Here is a 19,257-nt window from a genome sequence, read left to right on the forward strand (position 1 = left end):
ACAGAAATACGCTGATACGATGTAATCAGGTTATTTTAACCTGACCCATGGTCTTACATATTTCTATGACATAAAGTCACTGAGCACATGCACCTGGCCAGACAGGACTACAAGGCAGAGAAAAACACGACAGCAAGGTTCTTTGATCATATTTTCTATCAAATAACCCCCCCAAATATGTATTGTTTTGGGAAAAGTTAAGTTTACAAAGACTATAGCCCTCGCACAATGCGCTCGGGCTGGCTTTCTGCCCACAAACATATGACCAGCTATGTTAACAGTCAGGCATTTCCCGCATGCCTAGTTTTTCTGGGAATTTTCTTCAGCCCAGAGAGGGTAATTTTCATTGCACATTCTCTCAGCCCTTAGTCATGCTTTCCTTATGTTGAAGTCATTCGCATAGCCTAAAATGCTTTTTCTATAGTTTTTACAGTGTGTCCTCAGACAACTGAGGTAATGGATAAGCTAAATAATCCTAAATATGAAGCAGCATTATGCATGAAGGAAAAATGTGTATGTGTTCAGGGCCTATTATCACAAGCTGAGCTGAGATGACCACATGCACATTTAAGGCAGGCCAGGCCCAGACACTTTGTCCCTGTAGAAGGAAGGTCCCAGCTGGAGCCCTGCTGCCATTCGGGACCTGCTCACATGCCGGTAGCTATGGGATGCAGTGACTAGCCCCATGCCTTCTTACCTCCAGCACCACACAAGCAAAGACAAACACACAGCACCTGTTCTTCTTCCAACATGACAGTAAACACTGTATCTAAGAATGCCCACATCACGTTGACAGAGAAACAAAATTCAGTTTTCAGGCTCTGATTTTTGTTTTAATTAGCTCTCCTTTCCTAGCCCTTAGCATTTAAGAGAAAAAACAAACATGCAAGTGCATGCAAATCCATACCCACAGGATCATTCCCCTTCTACATTCTATCCAGTTACCTTTCCTAAACCCTTCTAGTCATGGTATTCTTATAAAAAACTATTTACGATATTTTTCCATCCCTCCTCTCCTCATTCTTTCCAAACATATCCAAGTTTTGCCTGTTTTACACTAAAGTGTAAGGAACACGTGGCCTGGGGTACAGAGCAAACTGGGAGATTTTAACCCAACAGATTGAAAGCTGTGAGAAGAAATTAAGCTACATCAGGTCTGCCTGCAATGATGAAAATGACGGCTTTCTGGGGTGCAGGGTGATCTATGCTGATGAGAAGAGTAACCCAGCAATAGGCAGTAACATCTCCCTCGCTTGGCTGGGCAGTCTGGAAGCACAGTGTGCTTCTCTTCTGCTTAGAGGAAGGAGCACTTGTCTAGGAATATAAATTATTGCTCACTATCAGGAAAATAACTCGGAGGAAGCAAGATGAAGCTCCTGGCCCTTGGAATTCCTCTGCTTTTTGCACCAGAAGAGACAAAGAACAATCAGTCCCCAAACTCCTTTTTCGCACCATTCATGGTGTTACAGGCATCTATCATCCCCCCTTAGCTGTCTCTTTTCCAGGTAATAGTCAGAGCTTGTTTAATTTGTCTCTTTATACAAACTATTCTGGGTATCTGTCCATCTATTACCCTTTTCCAAGTCTTTCCATTTCAATTTTATTTTATTTTTTTTTAAATGAAGGGATGGTGCACGCAAAAGGCATGTAACAGCCAACACACAGCACACAGACACACCACAGCTTTAACTGGTGGCGTAATAATGTTCTCCATTTGTCTTTCAGCTCAGATGACAATCTCAGTTTCTTGATCAGATCTTATTTCTGTGGTAACGATCAGCCGGAGCACGTTATTTCTTACACGAAGTTCACATTAGCATTCTCCCAGCCCCATCACTTTACATTCATCTACACTGAATTTCATTCACATTTTGTTGCCCTGTCTCTACCTCTTAAGTTCGCTTCGTCGCATTTGGAAGAAACAATTGACACTGGAGCAAGAAAGCAGCAGCCTTGGGCTTGAACAGGAGAGTGGGGCTGGGGAGCTGTGCCGTGGTATTACTCGCCTGGGTGCCAGTGCCCAGCCTGCACATGCACCACAGCATGCGACATTTTCTGAGAGCTTCCCTGAACGCAGCAGTGACAAGAGCGACCCTGACCAGATGGGCAGGAGGGAACAAGAGAGGGGAGCTGTTAGAGCCAGTGCCCTGCTCAAATGCCAGGGTCTGTCAGGAGCATCACACCAGTAAGGTGGAGGAGCTGGAGGGACAACAGTAGGAAGGGGACAGCACAGCCGGTCTGTGCAGCGCAAATAGCACTAGGAATGATCTAGCGTTTTTGTGAAGAACACAGACATCTCCTAGAGATATAATATACTTAATACAATATAAAAATAAACCCTGCAGATGCAAGCACAGGATCCCACGAGTACAACAGAACACCGCACGCCACACCTAATCCAAACCAGCCATGCCGCCCCCAGTCGGCCATGGCCACGGCACCCAGTCTGCAGTGGGCACACAGCCAGTGCGCGGCTTTAATCCCCGCCTGCCCCCACATGTCCTTGGCAGCTGGGCTTTGGGCCCTTTCCTCACTCCTGCGCCCTCCCAGTCATCTTTTCCAGAACGCTGAGTTCCCTAAGACACCTCTCCCACCCCGGCCCACGGCGTGGCTGGGCTCAGGCCACCCTTTCCTTCACCACAGATGTGTGGCACTGCGCGGCCCCTCACAGCGCCTCATGGCCCCTCACAGCACCTCACCGGCCCCTGCCCACGGCAGCGCCTCAGGGCCGCTGTGTCCTGAGGTGGGGAAGAGGAAGCGGCTAGCCTTTGCTGTTGCTCTCAGCCAGACGCCTGCAGGACGAACATCCTGTCGTTTGGGACAGGAACCCAGGGAGAGAGCAGGCAAAGGAAAAATAAGGCACAGGAATGTGAGCCCTCATTTACGCAAGTCGAATGACATCGCCTGTCAGCCTCTGACCCAGCTCCTGGTGATGACAAACGCATACGTAAAGTGACACTTGCCTCGCCTTTTATAAAAACAAAACACAAACCAAAAAAAAAAAAACCAGCAACAAAAAAAGCAATATAACAAACCAAAAACAAATACAACACTTTATTCTATAAATACACTTCTGAGTCTGTATCTTACAAAAGACTCAGCTCTCCTGCCTACATACAAACTGAACAACACTGACACTCAGTTCAGGGCAGCAGATTCATTACAACATCCAACCTTAATTAAAAGAAAAGCACAAGTAGTTGCCTTTTTAAAACAGCAGGTCATCCGGTACCCGGTGAAGACCTGTGTCCTCTGAGATGCCACACACCCTTAATTCATGAAGTAATGGAAAATCAGGAGGAGCTGAAAGCATGCAATGTCTCACAGGACCTGATCCAGAGCAAGCAAATACGTGCTAAAGGAAAGTGCACAGAATCCTATAAATTGACTAATTTTCCTACCTATAATGCTGAGCACATGTTTTTTGTTTTTTTTTAAATTATTTTAAGGAGCAGGTTGTCAATTGTTCTCTGGATTTCACTAACTTCTTTGCTGCTGCATTACACAAGTCAGGATTCATCTGCACTTTCTGCTAATTCCGTACCTGAAGTCATCCTCCTTGGGTTATTAATATTAGTAATCATTTCCACAGCAACCCTTTGTGATATCGTAAATAGAGGATTATGACTTCATGCAGGGAATAAGCAGAGGCACAAATGATGAATTCTTAAGGAATAAGAGATAATGTGCTCATGCAAACTGCTGCATTACTAGAAAAGAAAGCCACTGTACAGACAATAGCAGGAGCAGCTCCGGATTAGCCTTTTTGTATTGCCTGGGGAATATGGGCTGCTTTGTAAGCACACAGGATATACGACCTTTTCTTCTAGGTGCCCATTCTGGAGACACTTCTGTGAGCTGGGAAGTCCAAAGCTTTTATGCAGGCATTACGTCCCTGCTGTAGTGCAGGCAAACAGCATTCTGCTCCTTAAAGCTGGCACACGCTGCAGGGACTTGAGCTATCCAAGACACAGTGAGAAAAAAAGGCATTTAATCACAGGGATGGGGGCAACTCTGCCAATGCTGTAACAGCTTCTTGTGCCCAAGTCTTTAAAAGCATGGCTGTGATCGTAGCTTTGGATACAGACTAGTTGGCCTAGCTGCCCAAAAGAGATTTCTTTCTATTGTGTGCTTACGATGTGGTTTTCTTAAGACTTCCTTGACCTCTGTCAAAATAGAGGGGCTGCATTTGTAATAGCGTCCTCCAGGGAATGCTCCAGAAGATGGATGAACAGCTCCACCACCCACAGAAGATACTGAACAGAAGAGTTGATAACAAGGCAAAGCAATAATGTCCAATCTTTTATTCAAGGGAGAAAAAAGGATAGGTATTTGCTGAAGTCAGAGTACTCCAGTACTGTATGTACTCTTCTTTATGATCAGGAGAGTATCAATCTCACTGACTAGTGAGGTTGGGGCACTGGGGAGCAGCTCCACATGCAGGTGTCTCCAGCACACTGGGTCCCACACAGGCAGCACTGCTGGGGGAAGCGAGTGGAGGTGAGCCCAGCCGTGTTCACTGCAGTGCTTGTCACCTGGCCACACTGCTCACAGCCCAGACATCGCCTGGCCACACTGCCTCATGCTTGGCAGAGGGCAGCCTCACTTCCAGCAGGAGAATTTTCAAGATTTAGCATACGGAGAGAGCACAGACAGGAGTGTCAGCACACACTGGGGCACTGATCCCATTGCAATCCTAGCATTTGCCTTTGCTGCTGAAAGTGGACCTGACTGGGCCCCAGGCCGGCTCCTGCTCCTCTGCTGTCCCGGCAGGAGCCCACACTGCACCCCTGGGTGCAGACAGCAGGAAGCAGAGCGTGCACCAGCAGCACCGCCTGGCACCTGCCCAGACATCGACTCCTCATGCTCATGGTCAGGGCCCCAGCCAGAGCCTCCAGAGATGCAGGATCAGAGCCCAAAGGTGACACGTTTGGAGAACTCCTGGCCTCACTGAGAGAACTGGAAAAAAAAAATCGCCCCAGGCTTTATCTGCCCAACAACTATGGCAAACATTCAGCAATGGAATTATGAATGGGGTTAACTGCAAGAAGGAATTAAATGCACACTGCAAGCAGCAGAGGGAAGCTAACATTTCAGATGTGAAACCAGGACAGGCCACGGTAGTTTCTGTAGTTAATTTGTCTCTCTCTTTCACCCAGTTTCCTTAAGCTTCTCTTTTCAGCTGCAGCCCAAATAAATATTCTATCCTTGCCAGAGTCTGAAGAGGATTTCATGGTTAAAATGTCACTTCTGATTTATTATCTGCTTCTAGCATGTGCTCTATAATCCTAAACCCTGTACACTCATTTTATAGTTCACTTGCAGTGCTCTCCGTTATACTCCTGATAAACAGCACTCTGCCAGACTTGAGCACCAGATGTCCTTTCTTTTTCTGTTTTTATGGAATCATATGGATACATGAGTTGCACCAGAAAGAACAATCAAGAAAAACTGCTGTCTTTCAAATAAGACTGCTAATAGGAAAAAAAATAATCCTATTTTAATTATAAAATCTTAGTCTAGCATGACACAGCATCTCATTTGTCGCCCACAGAACAAAACCAAACAGACTACCGTAACTTCTCAGAAACATCAGCTTTCTTGTACAAGAGCATTTCCAGAGCAGACATGAAGAACGGCAACAACAAAGCCGAGGCTTAACACAAGGAGCCATCCAGCTAAGGGAGCAGCACTCTGGGCTGCTACAGGCAATGACTTGGTAGGTGCTCGGGGGACTGCACGGCCGCGGGGATTGGCAGACAGGCACTCCATCAATCAGCCCAAAGTCAGGCAGCAGCTTTTAATTCTGAGGATCAGCACCTCATAGAGATCCTAAGGCAGTTTTATTTCCACCAGGGCATGAGACTGATTACCAACTGATTATTTTTTTTTTCAGAGGGAAGCAAATAAATACAAAAATCACTTAGGTCAAAAAGCAAGAATTCAAACATTAGACAAAGCTGGGGAGAAGCAGCACGACCATTACTATCGTTTCTGGGGGAGATGCTTTACTTACTTCTTTTCATATAATTTCTTTGAAGAGAACCTCAGCTCGCAGAGCGTGAGCAAATATAACCCTTACACACATGTGAACATGCTACTCAGTCTCTGATGCACAGAAATACACTGAAAACTGACAAAATTGATTTTCTTTTAAACAACAAACTGCTAGATTACCTTGTTATTCAGTGTACTTTCTTCAAAGTGTATTCACTTTTCACTGCACCTTGATTAATGGTGGTATCTACTCTATTTAATGGCTAGTTATCAGCATCATTTAATCAGCTTATACAAAAATATTTTTGGCTACAATAGCTAAATTTATGCACTGCAACACGATTAGCCGAGCTGTGCAAAAGGCTTTAATCAAACTGATGAGTTCTCAGATTAGTCCTGGCTCAAGTTCAAATTGCAGCTCTGAGTAACCAGTATTGTACTTGAATTTTGCTCATGTTTATAAACACTCTATACAAGAGTATGGTTGTCTGGATATCTGCAAACTTCATCAGGCTGCAGCTCACAAGACATTTTGAGTCTGAGCCTGAATATTTGGGATAGTGCATATTTTACAGGGAAAGACAGAGCACTTTCCATCCCAGACTAAATCAATCTCACAGCATCAGGAACATCAGACCTTTTCAACCAAAGCCATTTGTCATAAGTTCCTCAGGGAAGAGCAGAGGGCGATGTGGCTCCCAGAGCTCCACGCAGTGATCTCTAATGAGACAGTAACTTCCCCAGGTCATTCAAATGAACGAGCAGACTTACAGCCACTCAGAGCTGTGCAGGAAACCAAGAGACCATCCTCCTGTTTCACAGCTCCCCAAGCTCATGCTCATTGTTCATCAAAGCAATTAGGCTGCTACCCTATTCCCTCCGTGGCTGTCAGGCTACAAATCTAAGCCAGCCAGAATTGCACTTCCCTCTCTCCCCCTCCATAATTCAAGCAGTGTCCAGCAGGGGAGATCCTGAGCAGATTTGAAACATTGGTTTTACATCAGCGGGGCACTGAGACATTTTAAATCTTGAACTATCACAAGATGGAAAATAAACAAACAAACAACAAACCTCTGCTGAGCTCTGATAGAATAAATGATCTTGTTGGGAAATGTAAAGTCCTGGGATTATGCCCATGAAGAGGATCTATAAAAACCTGAAGAGCAAATGTGCAAGGAAACATCTCTGCACAGCAGTAAGAATGAGAACAGGCTTCCACCTTGCGGGCAAGTAAGGCCATTTTTAAGCCAGCGTCACGTTTTGAAGTTGGTATCACTAGCTTGCTGAAGCCAAGGAGGTGTTCAAGACATGCAGGATGGGTTCCAAAGCTCTTTTGGAACAAGATTTCAGAGTTATTTATTACGTCCACAGTAAATGTACTACTTGTTGCAGATACAGATCAGTAGCCATGGGCACCAATAGCAGCGCTGTTCCTTAAAATAATTTATGCTTTATGATCAGAGCAAGAGATATAAGATGCATTTAAATTGAAGGGACTTCAGAGGCTTTTCTCACTATAGTTAAGGAGAGCTTACTCCACCCCTCCCCATCTATTGCTGGCTTCCTCCATGCATGAGTGATCGCATTGCATCAAGAAGGCTTTGGCAAAACCTAAGAACAGGTAAGCAAGTCTGCCAGCAAAGAGACCCAGATTCACAAGACCCCCTAGCCTGAAGGCTCAAACCCACCCCTCCTCCTTTAAAGCGAAGTGCTCAGAGAAAGGCAAGGCTTGGATGACAACTCTCCCTTTCTGCTGAAGCCATCCTGCTATGAAAGCCTGATGCGAGCAGAGAGGAAAAAGTGAACAGAAAGGAACCTGACCCTGTAGCCATCTGATGAAGGGATGGGGAGTCCTGTACCCACGTCCCTGTGGCTGGAGTTCCATACTGATTTTATCCAGAAAGCCTACACTAAAAAAATGTACACACCGGCCACCTTCATGACAGGGTCCGTGCCCCTTTCCCTCCTCCTTTTACTTATCTTCTGGCAATTTCTCACAGCAACATCTGAAGTAAATACAGAGTCACAGAATGGTTTAGGTTAGATGGAACCTTAAAGCCCCAGTTCCAACCCCCTTGCCACGGGCAGGGATACCTTCCACTAGACCAGGTTGCTCAAACATCTCCTACTGCCTTGATAATATCTCTTTCCTCCCTCTTATCACCAACCCATTGCATTCAATCAAAAAAAATGTAAATAATAACCTGTGTATTCCATTTTATAAATCAATGTAGATAGCTTAAGCTAAATTAATTAAATTAATGTCACTGTTCTCTTAACTGATATAAACATTCTTCACAGCTTGCACACACAGGAGATGTACTGATTTCCTATTTCACTGATCTATATCTATTTTAAAATTCCAGCATCCTTGAGCAGTGATTAAAAACAAACAAACCTAGTTTGCAGGTTAAAGAAAATTTTCTTATCTGCTTTACCTTGAGGGCTTTCTGTGCAGCTTCACTTGATCCAATAGCAATCAGGTTTGGTCCAGCCATGCTGCAAAAACTCTTCAGGTGCAAAGAATCATGAACGGGGACTGTGGAGACAGCATAATCCTGTACAAGAGCAAAGAATGGTTGCTATAATTATTTTTAATTAGTCCTATTTCCATAATTATATTGAGACATTCCATAATTAATTGTACTCTCCGCAAATTAGCGATAGCAACATATCCCAGGGCACAATGTCAACTGTTTAAGTACAACATACCCCTCTGGACCAGCGTGTCTTGTGCACTGGAGTAAAATGCAGAACATTTTCATAATACTATTGTTGCCACTGTAAAGCAATGCATTAAAATGCATAATTAAACAGTATGTACATAAAAACTCCCCAGGGACAAGCATTAAGAACACGGTGCTGATACATGAGAACATTAAGAACATGTCAATATGCTTTCACATAATAACAGCCTCCCACTCTCCAAATTACTTTTATGCAGTGATCCCACAATTCAGATCTAACTTCATTATCTGTCTCTTTAAAGGATGTTCAAACCTTTTCATTAACTTTAGCATTTTTTACAAAGAAATTCTAAACAAAGCACTTAAGAATATGATAAGCGTCTTGCCCAGTATAATTTTTCAACTGATCCAGCGGATGATAGTTTGTATTTCCTGTGGCATGAATGAATTCACAAACCTTAAATGTGTCAGCCAGAATTTCTGCACCACGTTGATTTGTCCGCTTGGAAAGACCCACAAAAAATTCTCTGCCTGGAATAGAAAAAAAAAAATCACATCAGCTCCTCTGTCAAACAAGCAGATTTCAAAACCAGGCCAACTTTAGAGACATATTGAGGCAACCTTTAATATATTTTCTTATCTTTCTTTTCTTAAGTTGAATAGTAAAACTGAAAATTCAGCTTCAACGCATGCAACTTACAATCGTGAGCTGATAATTTAAAGCAATTATTTTTTCCAGAAGATGTGTTTTGCTAGAAGCATAAATAGCTTCCTCTCCTAAAGCCCTGCAATGGTCATTGAGTAAGGAAAGACAACAGCTGGGCTGGATTAGTACAGCACTGATTGACCATTTCCCCCTCCCTCTGAGATTTCCTCTGGTCTCAAGGCAGCTCTGCAGATGCTGGCACCCTCAAGCTCCAGAGGAAATCAATCGGTGCTGGAGCTGTGCTGTGTTAGAAAGGCCTTCCTTCTTGGCCTGCCTCTTCTGAGACCCTTCCTTCCCCTCCATGAGCAGAGGCAAGCAGCCAGTCTGCTGTGATGCTGATCAAAATGAACAGGCTCATTCAGCGCAGGTGGGGAGCAAGCGTATACACAGCTGATGTGAGAAAATGCCTAATGGGCTTAATGACACAAAAAACACTGTCAGGATCTTCATCCTTGAAGTCAACCATGCATATAAGTTGTCTAGCACATGACATCTGGCAGGCAACTCCGCCACTTTCTGCATAAACTAAAATGTACTTTTTGTATTTGATTCGTTGAACCGGTGACAATTGTCTGCATCAAGCCCTCATGATTCCTGAAAACGCGTCTGTATAAGCATAGCTGCTTGTAATAAGAAATATGAAACAACTGCAGGCAGCTGACTATTGAAAGCATTTTTCTTATTGGCGTTTTACAAGCTAAAATAAAATTTGTATGCACAGTACTGCTCTTTGTACTGTGTGTACTGCTACTTCATTTACTCAGACATTAGGCAGGACATTGAGGGTTGCACTGAAAATTAATCTCTCGGCTACCTGTGTGACATTTAGTAAACAACTGATTTAACAAGCCACGTGAACAACATCTTGTTATGCAGACAACAGATAACATGCTGTCTTCTAGGCAGTTGGAATATTTAAACAGCAAATTTACTACCACTATACCTGTAAATAAGACATCTCCACCATCCAAGGTCGCGTTTTCATCGACCATCTCTACTATATTGAGGTTAAGACTTTCTAGTACTCTCTTCATGGCTTCAACCTGTGTAAGAAAAAATTGTTTTGATCAGACTTTGTCTGTATCACTGAAAACTTAAAAAAAACACAACAAACACACACAACTCAAACCCTACCTGAAATGCTATCTTTAATAAAAATCAAAGCTCTTTAATACACCAAGAGAAAGATGGACAGCAGAGCCCCTTGTGTCCATGTGTCAACCTCCATTCAGTCAGAGAAAAAAACTGAAATCATTGTGTCCATTTTCTCTATAGTTTTCCACCTTTCCTGAGAACTAGTTCTCTCCGCACTTCTGAGCTACCACACCAGAGAACTGCAAGATCTGTCATTTTGGTGTGTGTGCGCGCATCTCCCATTTCTACATGTTGTCAGTGTGGCTTCTTGCTGTGAGGCTTTGTGTGTGGCAGGACGCCTAGGGCTGCCCCAGCCCTTTTCCCACTGCCTGGTGTCCATGACAGAACTGGGGAATTCAGCTTTCCCATTTTTCTTCTTTCCCAAGAGGGCTGCTAAGGATGCTGAGCGCAGAAGCTGCTCCCACAGTTTCATGTCTTTGGCCATCCGCATGAGGGGTTAACACATGTTACATTCAAGCACCACTGTCTTGGTGCCCTGTAATCGAAAAGAAGCACCCACACAACCAACTGCTCCCCAAAGCTTACGACTACACCTTGCAAAATATCAACCTGAGTACTGCCTCATCCACAGGAACGTGCAAACTCTGGTCCCGCACAGCAGCACCTCCGTGCTTGGCAAAACCTCCTCGCCGTGGTTAACCAGAGCATTAACACATGGAAGACACAGCGAGGGCCTTCTAGACAGCACTGATTTTTGTATGTCCTTTACCTCTTTAACACGATACATTAAGCATTTCTAGGTAGTACACAGGGAGCTAAAGCAGGTGACACAGTACCTGTCCTCCAGCACCATGCGCCAACAGGAGCTACCCTGGCAGCACAGCGACGTGGGCACCCCAAGCCAGGCCTGTCACAGCAGGGAAAGCAGGCTCAGAGCAATGGCAGCATGCTGCATAGCTGTCAGGCCTTCATAGGAGCAGTGCTGACTTCAGGAAGTAAGAGAAGGGGCAGACACAATCCACCTAAGCCCACTTTTGCTGCTCATTTTCCATGACTCGGTTACATGGCACCCGTGTCGCTGCCCCAGCCCTGAAGCACAGGCAGAGCAGGCTGGTCTGCAGGGACTGCCGGGCAGCTGACGTAGGGACCTAAGGAATGCACTGGGTCGGCATCTTACCTCAGATCCGCTGTGCTCTTTGCGGGTACCCCTTCCTCTAGCCCATTTGCCCTGCCCAGTCACTTCACAGACACAGCACAAGCACGCTGCTGAAGCACAAGGCTCAGTTTGAGGCTGAGCGGGATGAAGGCAGGTCTCTGTGCCACCTGCACAATTGTTAAATAGCAACACAGGGCTGCACCCAGGAGCTTCCCCAGACCGAGGGACTTGTCCTCCCTGCTTTGAGATGCAGTCTGGAGCGAGCCTGAAGCACATCCCTTACAATTATTAATGTTTCTTTTTGATCCTGTCTTTCGCTTGATGCTAGAATGACTTCAGGCTGCGTCTTTGCACTCGAGTCTCCAGGTGTAGCAGTAAGCTTCACCTTTCTTGGTCCTGCTGCTCCATCTCCAGTGATCTTTAAAATTAGGTTTAAAAGGAGGAGTGGACCCGTGTGGTATTTCAAAAATCAATGGGAAGCAGCTGAGTTACAATTGGAAAACTGCCTGTTGTACAAAATCCACAATGTTTCTTAACATCCATGTGCTCTCTGATACCAAGATTTCTTTTGCCTGTGCAGCCCCACTGTTTGTACCATCCTGGTGCTTATGAAAACCATAAGACCCCCAAAGAAGAAAACAATTGGCTTACAGGGGATAATACGATTGTGCCATGCCCAGTCCAAGAGCACACAGACTCACTGCATTGTGCCAGAACAAAGCAGACCAACAAACTAAAGGCTGGGCACGAGGATACCCTCGCATGCAACTACACCAGGCATTTGACCGGAGCACTGCAGCAATGCAAATGCTTGCACTGCCCTGAGAAGCAGCCCTGAAGCCAGCAAAGTCACCTTGGTAGAAGTGAGCAGGGCGTGGGCTGCAGGCAATGAGGCTGGAGCGCATCCACAGCTCCTTGGGGCAGGCAGCAGCACCCAGGCCCTGCGCCAGCACAGGCTTGGAGCCCTTCAGCTAGAGAACCAATTAAGCAAAGGGCCCAGCTAATGAGAACAGTGAACAGTAAATACTGACCTCAGAGTTGTCATTTCAACCATACGTGTTTTAATTACCAGGTGCCGATTACAATTTAACCACCAGGCTATGTCAGAGATGCCTCAAATTGTTTCTTTATTTAATTTGCAGAGGTTGATGCAGCTGTGGCATAGACATTAAGGGAAGTTATCACATCTGTAAGTTGTCCAAAATCACTGAAAACTGGTTTAATTTGCTCTGTAATTGTTCCAGTCCTTGCAGATATACATAAAACGCTCAAGATGTTTTTCTCCCAGGGCTGTGCTCATTTTAACTTACAAAACCAAATTTAAATAAATAAAACGATTGCCGTGTAAATAACTGGATCTTTTTTCCATCATGGTTGTTTATGGATTCAAGTCTATGGCTCTGTGTTTTGTGAGGTTTTTAAGCAACCAGTGGAATTTCCTAGAGTTTTAATTAGGAAGTGCTGTTCACACATCTAGTGACATATGCTAGGAATCTCTTTCAATATCTGCAGCTTACGTAAAATAAAAAGAAGGCTCAAGTTACTGTTATTTATTTTTTTTATATGGACAACACCAGGAGCTTCATTCAGTAGAAGCAGAAATGGAAGAAGGAGCACAAACTGAGACAGAAAATTGGAGGGAAGACTTAGCATTATCAAAAAGACTATTGGGAGAAAAGGATTCGTAAATACAGTATTCTGGAAAAACAAAACCAAAAATGACCAGCCCTTCTGCTTTTGCATAGAGCTGAGTTTCATGCACATGGAGGGTGCAGACTTGCATCACCCGCACCACAATGACATATTCAAAGCAACGCTGCAGTCCCCAGCAGGCTCTCCAATACAGCACGTTCAGTGTCAGTGCTTGTCACCAAAGACACATGACCTGCACCATTCAGCGACAGGGTTAATAGGTGGTAAAGTCCACACAAGCTGCTTGAGTCTGTATCTCATTGCAAAATGGAATCAAGAGCTTGGCTCCATCCTTGAGCCTTGGTGAAAGTGTTTCCAAATGAGGAAGGACTGTGTCACTCAGTGCAGCTCCTGCACAGAGAGAACACAAGGTGCCATCTCTAGCTGATGAGAGACAAGTGATCACTATCCTCAAGTGAAAAGTTAAAAATAGGGCTGCAGGAAAGGGGTTTGTACAGAGCCCTCTATCCTTGTGTTTTGTTCTCCCAAAGCAACCAACCCCAGATTTTCTGAGGCATAAAGTCTTAATGCATAGTGGTGGGATTTTACAATGAATTAAAGACTAATTCACACAGCTAGCTTTGATTTTGAATGCATAACCACCTCTTGCTTTTTTTCCCAGGAAAGAAGTGAAGAAAGGTAGATGGACTAAGTCTTCTGTAAAGCCATGTTACCCAGGAGACAGCTGCAAAATACATTAAGCATTTAGACATGAACCGACTACAAGTGTATTCACTATGAGGAAGAATTATCATTTACTTTTTTCAAAGTAGCCAAAAAGGAAAGTCACCTTCCCTCACTTTATCTCCTTTATTTGAAAAATAAAACGCCAGGTAGTCAGAATTGTATCACACAAAGAGAACACTCATCTGTATCGTTTAAGATTCCTGTATCGTATTATCTCAGGTCAGCTTAAGGTTTGTAACACAATATTGGGTTTTATTGTAAACGTAGCCATTAGTACATCAGATGAGTGTTAAAGCTTGTATGCTTTGTGTGGTGATATTTTTTCTAATAAGCACATTCCTGGTGTGAGACGGGATGTGTCTAATCCATAACAAAGCTGATGGAGAGACAATGGACTTCAGCCAGCTCGGTTCTGTTTCAAGGAAAGAGGACAATAACTGCGTTTGACATTTATAAGAATCTAATTTCCTCGTGCTTTACAAATGGAGCTCATTACCCGCCGGACTGCTGGTTCCACCAATTACTGTAACTGATGTGCTGGGATTTTTCCTTCTCTATATTACTATTTGATGCACTCCAAACAGAGGCCGTTTCCTTAATTATTTACTGGTATTCTGTGTGCTAACCACATTATGAGACTTATGTTATTGACAATAAGAAGGAAACTATCTTTTCGAAGGACATTGGAAACGAGGAAATGATTTTGCAAGAGGAGCCTGAAGCCAGCACTCCACTATGAACCACGGACTCTTCCAGGCAAAGAAGAGGCCAGCAAAGAAGCTGCCGGGCTAACACCTGGGCTGGGTGCTGGGACTTCGGCAGCGCATGCCCGAGGCTCCAAAATGCCACTGGGTGCAGGGGCACAGCTGGATCTGGGCAGAAGCTGTGCATGGTACCAAATGAAGCGTTCCTTAATGACTGCAATTACCCGTCTGCATTTGTCTCCGAGCTCTCAGTGAAAGGGAGATGTCTGCAGATCCGTTTCAAATGAAAGGATGCAAAGAGATTCAGAAAGCAGATGATCATCTAGTGAACCAGAGATTAAATTAGGTTCCTGAAACAGCAAAGTTCAGCTTTAAGTGCTAACAGCTCAGTTCTCTGGAGACCGCAGCCCTAACAAAAAGGACTTGCAGCCCAAGAAACACTACTGCATTGTCTCCTGAAATTTTACATCCACCACCAATTTCTTCAGCATGGTAAATCACAATTATTGGATTTCACTCTCTACTTCATTGTGCTTTAAACTGTCATTTATAGCCATGCAAAGCAAATGTCAGACTCAATATATGCAAAAGTTGGACTATGATATCTCTGAGGTGACTATTTCTGGAGCCATTAGTTCCGAGTTCACGAAGTGCCACTGTCAATATATAATGCATTTTTCAGCAAGGCTCTGAGTGAGGACTATAAATAGAGAGGGACAAATCCGGGGCCAGGGAAGGGTAGACTTCAATTCTGCAAAAACAGATACCAGTGTTGGTCTTGGTCCAGATGCTCCCCTGTCTGAATCTGCTGTTTGGAGATGAGGAAGGCCTGTCTGCCCCTGATGATAAGTACTGCCATTCTGGGCTTGCAGAGGCTTCAAAGAAAATAAAGCAGCATTGTAATAGTTTTGAGCTTTTTTTTTTTTCCTTTAAGAATAACCCAGTACTGGTTATTTTCTCGCTTTAAATAGGTCAGATACACACCCTAGTGTGCATTGATCTCACAAATCAGTTGGATGTGGGTTATGGCAGAGTTTCCGACGCCTGTTTGCAGCTCTGTTGACACCAGAAAAGGTCCCAGCTTTGAGACATCAGCCAGGAAGCAGTGGAAGAACAAGACGCTCCAGAGCTGCTCTTCAAAGCAGATCAAATCACAGAAGAGTTATGTACAAGACAAGGAACATCAGCTTCATCCCAGCAAACAGGCTCCAGCACAGCCTGGTACGAACGCCCTGTAACTGCCATTGCCTCCTGTGCCAGCTGAAGGACTGCAGTCTGCCTTGGCAAGTGATTCCTCTTTTCCACCCACGCAGGGCCTTCGTGTCCACCGCCTCCTCTTTCAGGCAGGGGAGGCAAGGTGAAGACCTGCAGCGGCTCGGCACCACATTACGGGGTGACACGGGGTACTTGTGCCCGAGGTACCCTTATGGATCCCACCCAAACCACTCAGTTCAGAGCCCTCAGAGCACAACATGACCAAACCAGACTGCACCTTGCTGCGTGTGGACAACACGGTGCTGCTTCAGAACACCCAGAAAACCTTTTTCAGGGGTTCCCTTTTCAGGGGCTTTAGTGAACCCTGCCCCTTCAGTGCCCTAGCAACGTTGGAGCTGTGCTGCCAGGCCTGCAAGTGGGGCTCCCTCCTCCCGCTCACCCGTGATCACTTCTCCTCACGCAGACAAGGCCACAGTAGGGACAAGAATGAACACCTAGGTATTCCCAAGCCACGTCCTCAAGCAGAAAATAGCTCGTCCATTGTTCCCAATACACAAAGCCCACCAGGTACAGGTGCAGCTTTTAGCAGGGTTTGGGTAGTTCCTGATCCATGGAGTTCAGAAAGGGCCACACGGATAATTACCCCGTGCATTACTGCCCACACACTGCTTCTTATGGATCCAAATCCACTACTACTAAGATAGTCTCAAACTGTGCCTAGAGCTGATGTACCTGGTGCTCAATGTCCATGGCCCTTAGAGCACCGTGAGATCAGGGCAAGCACAGCATGACTAGGAACGGCTGGGGAACAGGAAAGATCCAGAGAATTAGACCATGGAAAACACAGGGAGGGACCAGCTGATAGGGGAGGAGCAGAGAGTAGAAGGTGGCCTCCAGGGCTTCATGTCAAGTCTTTATGAGTAAGTCTCCTCAGCTGCACATCAGGAGAGCTCCAGCCTGGCACATCTCAGGAGGTCCTGTGGCAACCTCCTCCCGTAGGTGCCCCAAATGCTGGTGCCCCATCTGCTCACGCACATGTACACACACACAGACACACACAACCTTTCAGCAGTGCAGAAGGCATCATCTAATCTCACACCCATCCTGTGGCAGAGAAACTGCAACAGGATGAACTGATAACAAATAAACAATAGTCTGGATTTTCTATCTTCACTGATATTACGTGATTTCAAAACATTAGCTTATAACAATTAAGTCCCAAACATGTTTTTAGTAAGCGTTTTTCATAATGCCTATAGAAATAAATTTACGTAGACGTAAAATGACCAAAAATCCTTCAGCAAATTCCTACATAGACAAGAGATAAAACATACTGTGGAAAAAACTCTACCCTCGATCACTGTTATTCCACTGATCTGCAACAAATCCATTGTTGTTAGATTTGTACACAGTTAAAACACCACTGAACGGGATGTCCTTGAAGTGTGTCATGTTTTAACAGCTAAGCAGAACGGAAGCACACAAGAACAACTCTACATAGCTCACCAGTAGTAAAGGACGCCTGGCTTTCCCCTTTCTCTTACAACACTTCGCCTATGAAATGTAGGGACACCGTTTCCCACAAGACAGGAGCCAGCAATCTGCTTGCTTACTACAAAAAGGCTGAAATTTCAACCCACAGCAAGTGGAAATAATTTCAATCAAGTATAAATAGTTGACAGCAAAAAAAAAAAGAATGCTTAAAAGATGGAGATTTCAAGTCACTATAGAAAAAAGGCTCGCTAAGATCTACTAAGCATAGAATAAGGTTAGTGGAAAAGTTTAAGCAGTGTGAATGCACTGCCACAGAAAAACAGCGAAGATTTTGCTGGATAAAGATGATGACATGAAATTTAAGTCGTACACAGGCATGCTGAGAAAGTAACATTCTAAATACTTTCTGCTTACAATTACAAAATGATCAATTGTTAAAGGTTGGACAGAGAAATATCTTCTACTCTGCCTGGACATGCACAGTGGGCCAAGAATGCACCTGGATAAGCCAAGCATTCATTATCTCCCAGACACTCAATATCCCATAATACCCACAGCGGCTGCCAGCTTCTTGTCCACTGTTGACCACACGCCATGTGCCCCATTTCACAGCTGAAAAGTATTTAAAATTCATGAAGCCTGTTGAAAGCTCGACTGTCACATTCTGCTCATTCCACAGGGTATGGGAAAGCTGAGCAGAAGGGACATTTCAGCCAGGGCTATTATGGCTCTTGAATAACCAATATTCCATTAAATTGCTAATAAACCCACTTGAAGATAAGTTGATCACAATCGAACCATACAGTAGCATTCCTTTCCTTTAACGGCGAGTTGTCAGGTTTCACTCTGTACTGTACTAATGTTTCTGTGCCGTTTGTTCATGACTTGACACCGAGCATTCACCATGCTTACTTTGTCCCAAGCCATCTAAATGCCCTATTCTAAAGAGGCTGAAAGATCTCTGGCAAGGATAATACTCCACTTATTTTAAGGTAGGGAACTCTTTTTAAAGGAAAATCTACACTAAAGAAGTGAAAAATAATTATGCCTCAAGCAGGATAATATATATATATGTATATATAAAATATATATATAGTAACTTCTTGAGTGAGGTGCTCCCAGTTTGGGTGCAGCAGTAAATACTGCAATACTGCTGGGGCTTCCTGCAGAGGAATGGCCTCTGGGGCTTCCAAGTGCCCCATCAGGTTTGCTCTTGTCTGCAGTTTCATTTCAACAACTCATTTCCTCCTCTCTTCACCAAATCTTAGCTTTAACAATCAAAACAAATATAAAAGACTCCTAAAAAAAACACTCCAAAAGCGTTAATTTTGCATTAAAGCAGATTTTGCTGAGATTCCTAAGAGTTAATTGTCACGACACGAGCATACTGCCTTCTGATCTTGCTGGGTGTGTCATTTTTACCAAGAGGTCTCCAAATTTTGTAACTTCTAAAAGCATATCAACCTCCTTCTCAGAACAGGGTTGAGAATTTTCCGTTTACACTAGCTAACATGACTCTGCTGAGAGGCGGCTCCTACTCAGCCCTGTCCCAGCAGGGCCCTGGAGCAGTTGTTCCCATCCAGATCCGAACTCTCTTCCCACTGCCCAGCCAAGGTGGGCACTGAGCAACCCAAGGACTTCAGCTGCACAAATGGCAGAGGATCTTCAGAAGATCTGGCCCTACCTCACCTGTCTGGTGGGGAGCCATGAAGGACACACAGTGGTCACTAGCAGGTCCACAAGCTGCGGAGGGCAGCGAGGAGAAGCCGAGTCCCCAGTAGCCAGCCCAGGAGGAGCAATGACCATCGCCACAGGCAAAGAGCA

General features: G+C 44.6%; 1 protein-coding gene across 3 annotated transcripts in view; it reads right to left on the bottom strand.

Moving 5' to 3' along the window:
- The window catches only part of DDAH1 (dimethylarginine dimethylaminohydrolase 1), a 92,012-nt gene that overhangs the window by 7,537 nt on the left and 65,218 nt on the right, over nucleotides 1-19,257 (bottom strand). For all 3 annotated transcript variants that reach the window (XM_068690333.1, XM_068690331.1, XM_068690332.1), the window contains exons 2-4: nucleotides 10,334-10,433; nucleotides 9,142-9,215; nucleotides 8,436-8,555 (exon numbers count right to left, since the gene is read on the bottom strand). In XM_068690333.1, coding sequence (XP_068546434.1) covers nucleotides 8,436-8,555; nucleotides 9,142-9,215; nucleotides 10,334-10,424 — 285 coding nt within the window. In that variant the 5' untranslated portion in view covers nucleotides 10,425-10,433. The remainder of the gene's footprint in view (nucleotides 1-8,435; nucleotides 8,556-9,141; nucleotides 9,216-10,333; nucleotides 10,434-19,257) is intronic.

The sequence above is a fragment of the Anas acuta genome, chromosome 8 (assembly GCF_963932015.1).
Source record: "Anas acuta chromosome 8, bAnaAcu1.1, whole genome shotgun sequence".
Lineage (NCBI taxonomy): Eukaryota > Metazoa > Chordata > Aves > Anseriformes > Anatidae > Anas > Anas acuta.